The sequence below is a fragment of the Salvelinus alpinus genome, chromosome 9 (genome assembly GCF_045679555.1).
Source record: "Salvelinus alpinus chromosome 9, SLU_Salpinus.1, whole genome shotgun sequence".
Lineage (NCBI taxonomy): Eukaryota > Metazoa > Chordata > Actinopteri > Salmoniformes > Salmonidae > Salvelinus > Salvelinus alpinus.
Window position 1 is genome coordinate 6,603,526 of NC_092094.1, and position 5,165 is coordinate 6,608,690.

Sequence of the window (5,165 nt, forward strand, 5' to 3'; positions counted from 1 at the left end):
GGACCAAGTGATGTGATCCGATCAACTTATGTACATACATTACAATGCCAGGAACAAGTCATTAGGTTAGTAGGTTAGTTTAGTCGAGTTTATGATACATGCAGTGTTGAACTAGTGACCTCGCTCAAACAGGGCCTGATATTGAGACATGGGAGAGGAGGACTGTTACTAATGTTGGTGGCTGACACATCATTTGTATTTACTTCGCCACCATGGCCTTTTTTATATTTTTATTTATTTATATATATATTTTGTTTGCCTTCACCTCCCTTATCTCACCTCACTTGTTCACATTGTATATAGACTTATTTTTCACTGTATTATTGACTGTATGTTTGTTTTACTCCATGTGTAACTATGTGTTGTTGTATGTGTCGAACTGCTTTGCTTTATCCTGGCCAGGTCGCAATTGTAAATGAGAACGTGTTCTCAATTTGCCTACCTGGGGCCTGTTGCACAAAAGTAGAATTAAGACATCCGGGATAAATGACTCAGCTGAGCTCAATGAAGCCAAAACATGTGCGTCCAGGCTTAATTGGTTGCACAAAGACCAAGCCAGGATGAGCAGACACGGATTCATTAAGCCAGGTGAAACCAATCCTGGATAGGTGCGCGCTCACGGCTCACTCAAATAGACCCCGCCACAGATCACAGATTAACTGATTTACCATGGCAACTAGAGCCGCGTACTTTTCCCCGTCGGAAGCACAAATCCTCATGGAGGCATACGAGGAGGTAAAAGATATAATTAAGAAGAAAGGCAACACCGCCACAGTGATAAAGCAAAGAGAAAAAGCGTGGCAAAGTATTGCAGACCGCCTGAATGCGTAAGTAGTGCACAATTACACACTCACCGCTCCGCTGAAACATCACAATTACAATTCAAATATTTAATTCACATCTCCAAAAATGCAGTTGTACTGTAATTATGAAACGGTTAAATTTTTAATTGAAATGCACTGCAGATATGAGTGAAATTGTGTAAAGTAACTCCATCACACTGTATAAAGCTATGATAAATTTTTTGATATTTTTACTGAAAACAAGACAAAAATACCAAGTAATTTTTTGCAGTGTGACTCCATTAAATGTGTGTGTGTGTGTGTGTGTGTGTGTGTGTAGATTAAACATGAACGGGCCAAAACGGACATGGCAGCAGGTCAAAATCAAATACAAGAACATTCTGCAGAATGGTATGGTCCCTGACTAATATTTAACAAAGCACAAGCATATATTGTACCCAGAAGGTGCCTGCTCACACATTGTCTGTACTGTTTTAGCAGTGAAAAAGAATACCCACAGACAAGGCACGGGTGGTGGGTCACCAAAGGCTGACCTTACCCCAGCAGAGGACATGGCCTTGGAGCTAAATAAAGGCAGGCCCGTCTTAGAGGGGATCCCTGGGGGGGAAAGAGACGAGCATAGGTTCCTCCCAAGATGCCACCCGCTTCATTCAAGGTATGTCCTTCCATCTCTACATGGGATACAACCACATTCATATTGAATCAATTTGGACTGTCTGACTTTGGTTTACCTATTGCCTTGCAGTGTCTGGCAGCACTGTGTTCCTGTTAGAGCCACCAGCACAAGCACCAGACGATGCTGATCCAGTGAGTACTCCATCAAAGGCATACTGTAGGCCTGGCATGTCTTGTCTACTAGCTTCAATATGAATCCGATTAAATGTGATAGGGTGAAGGCCCCAGTGCAGCAGCAACAGCACATGATGGAGACGATGATGAGGAGGAGACCATCTCTCTGGATTCCAGAAGGCATGAGGTATCATGTTAAGACTGTGAAAGTACTATTTACTCTACAATGGTGAGGAGTCCTCATCAAAATCAAAAAATCTAATTTATTTTACAGGACCCAGATGCTATACAGTGGGAAAACCAGCCTGGCAACATAGTGCGTATTAATAAAAGGACACCACATCCTGCCAAATTCCAGCTGCGCTAATTGTATTGTGTTCACAGAGCTCACAAGCTATCAGAAAGTTGTATGGCAACCACCTCCGGCGCCAAATAGAACTGGCAGACATAGACATTCAGTACAAGAAGAAAAAGATGGAAAATCTTGCACTGGAGTCCGAAATAAAAAAGAGGACAATTAGGAAACTGGACCTTGAAATAAAAAAACTTGAGAGGGAGGTGAGATATGCCTTCAATGTACACTGTATGCTAACTGTAACACAAATGTATTAATCATTATTTTTCTTTCCTCCCCCAGCTCCAAGAAGATGACACAGCTCAAAATAAAAATTAGGTATATTCTCGTAAAGTCAAGTGAGCCATGACATATGAGCTCTTATTGTGAGCACACAGGACGGTGGCATCTTTCTAAGGTTTTTTTTATTTTCCCAGCAATCAGTACAACCAAGTCATCGTTATAAGGCATCGCCCTCTTTTGCCCACCCCCCCAGCACCAGGTGTGGCCACTAGCCTATATGAAGGCCCAAAATTGTGTGTTCCTTTCTGCTCTGACAATGGCATGCCCATTCGTGCGAGATGTGGTGGATGAAGAAGCACTTGTGCTGAGGAGAGCCTTCAGGCGAGAAAGGGTCTTCAGGGACCGGTTGGACCCACTGGCCTTCCCTGATGACCATCTATATGAAAGATACAGGTTTTCTGCAGATGGCATCAGGTATCTATGCAGACTACTGGGTCCCAGGATTAAGCACCGCACTGCACGGAGCCATGCACTGAGTGTGGAGCAAATGGTTTGTGTGGCCTTGCGCTTTTTTGCTAGTGGAGCCTTCCTGTACTCAGTGGGGGATGCAGAACAGCTGAACAAGGCCACAATTTGCCGCACAATAAGGAGTGTGTGTCTGGCTATCAAAGCATTAGCAGATGTCTTCATCTCCTTCCCTGGCCACAGAAGACTCTGTGACATCAAAGAGGAGTTCTATAGGATTGCAGGTAAGAGGATCTACAAATTACAGGACAACTGTTAACACATAGTAGGATACTCATTACTTTGTGTGACAGGTTTCCCCAATGTCATTGGTGCAGTGGACTGCACACACATAAGGATAAAAGCCCCCTCAGGTGCCCATGAGGCCGATTTTGTGAATAGGAAATCCTTTCACAGCATTAATGTTCAGGTGAACATAACTTTTTGATATTGTCCATTGACGAACACTCTGCATTGCCAGTGATGTGCATTGATTGGTGTAATATTCCTCATCTTATGATTTCAGATGGTCTGCAATGCTGACTGTGTGATCAGCAATGTTGTGGCAAAATGGCCTGGCTCAGTCCATGACTCCAGAATCTTTCGGGCCTCTGAAATCTATCAGTGCCTATCACAAGGTAAGCCACACAACCCCTATTTATAACCATCATGGCTGTGTCAAGAATATCACTGTGTTTATGAGGTAGTAATGATGAGATTTTGTGTTGACAGGTGAATTCTCTGGTGTGTTGCTGGGAGACAGGGGGTATGGCTGCCAGCCTTTTCTCCTGACACCTTTCACAGACCCCCAGGAAGCACAGCAGGCCTACAACCATGCCCATGCCAGGACCAGGGCCAGAGTTGAAATGACCTTTGGCCTCCTGAAGGCACACTTTCACTGCCTTCACAAATTAAGGGTCAGCCCTGTTAGGGCATGTGATATTACTGTGGCTTGTGCTGTCCTCCACAATGTGGCCTGCCTGAGGAAGGAGAGGGCCCCCAGAGTGCCACCAGCCATGGACTGGGACAATCCGGCAATCTTCCCTGATGACGACAGTGGTCGGCTGCTGAGGGACCAATATGTGTTGAATTATTTTAGTTAGTATGTGTGCTTTCAATTTTGGTTAAATATGTCCTGCGGTGGCAGAGGAATTTGGGTTTTTTTGGGTTCGTTTTTTGACGAATTTGGCCTCTTATGATGTTTGTGCGGTATACTGTGTGTAATACAAGGCTGCAGGGAGGCTACTGCATCCATTCATTTGTCTGTTCAGTTGATGTGTATGGATTTGTCCTGCATTTATTTTAGTGTGCAGACATGCAGGGTGTGTTATATACAGACCTTTGAATGTGTATGTATCATTTTGTATAATATGCTTGGATTCTGTGCTTTCCATCTTGTAGAGTCACTGTGACTTCAGTTTCGAAAGGAGCTGATGGTTTACCTGCTTTGTTTTGTCCTTATTCAATAAAGGAACATAATGTTACACATTGTGTTTTTATATTCATATGGAATGTGTATTTGTTTATATGACAGAGTACTAGGGCCACACTGAAGAAAAAGGATAAAGTCATAAATTTATGAGGCTGGTTCTTTCTGCAGAAAAGCTACATATTGTTTTTACAGTTTTGATACTTATGACAATGTGATACTTAATATTCTGGCACATCAGCATGTCTTTGTTTATGAAACCATACTGAAGTACAATTTCACGAAATGCCCCACATCTGTCATTTTAACAACTGTCCTCCTTTAAAACAACTGGTTACAATATTATGACTTGTGTTTTTTTCCCCTTTGTGGCCCTAATATTCTATCATTTTATATATAGCCTTATAGTCTATGGGAAACTGTAAATTATCTAATGATAGCAACATCATCTAAAAATCATTTTTTATCCAAAATCATTGAAATTAATGATCACAAACGTTTAAATAATAACAGTGGGTCTAGTTATATGTGATAACAATGTATAGTGAGCAGTGAAATAACTATTGGTTTCCATTTGTGGTGACTGCTGACTGACATTAGGGATGAGATTAAATAGATCCTGGAATTTAGCCTGGTCTGGAGCAGGCTAGCTCCACAGAATAAATCTCCATGGTAATTTATACCATAACATATCCTCCTGCCCCCTATCCATCTTTAGTGCAACCGGATTACGGATCAATTGAGCCAGGATCACCAAGATATCCTGGCTTAATCCCTTATCCTAGTTTTGTGCAACAGGCCCCAGGTTAAATAAAGGTGAAATAAATAAATAAATAAATAAATAAAAATTTGAGATGGGAAACCTCCACTACCAAAATCCATCCTTCTGACAAATCATTCATACCAATGTTTTAAGACACTGGATCAAAGTGATGTTTTGTATTCTTATCTTTGACTTAATAATCATGACAAAACAGTTTAATGGTCCCATGTCATTGATTATGTGACTGCTCGGCATCTGACCGTAAGGAGCTACAGAGGGTAGTGCGAACGGCCCAGAACA

At 42.1% G+C, this 5,165-nt stretch overlaps 1 protein-coding gene across 7 annotated transcripts; it reads left to right on the top strand.

Annotated features, from left to right (window-relative positions):
* The first annotated feature begins 204 nt into the window (after positions 1-204).
* On the top strand, positions 205-4,178 carry LOC139584215 (putative nuclease HARBI1). 7 transcript variants are annotated; one of them, XM_071415806.1, is made up of 7 exons: positions 205-1,458; positions 1,549-1,610; positions 1,693-2,150; positions 2,230-2,265; positions 2,364-2,918; positions 3,200-3,311; positions 3,406-4,178. In XM_071415806.1, exons 5-7 carry the CDS (start codon positions 2,850-2,852, stop codon positions 3,774-3,776), a joined length of 552 nt encoding a protein of 183 aa, XP_071271907.1. In that variant the 5' UTR covers positions 205-1,458; positions 1,549-1,610; positions 1,693-2,150; positions 2,230-2,265; positions 2,364-2,849; the 3' UTR covers positions 3,777-4,178. The 7 variants fall into 7 exon arrangements, with proteins under 7 accessions (XP_071271907.1, XP_071271911.1, XP_071271904.1 ...); XM_071415810.1 differs by having other exon boundaries at positions 1,693-1,779; positions 1,867-1,908; positions 1,977-2,918; XM_071415803.1 differs by having other exon boundaries at positions 1,693-2,265.
* The last annotated feature ends 987 nt before the right edge of the window (positions 4,179-5,165 follow it).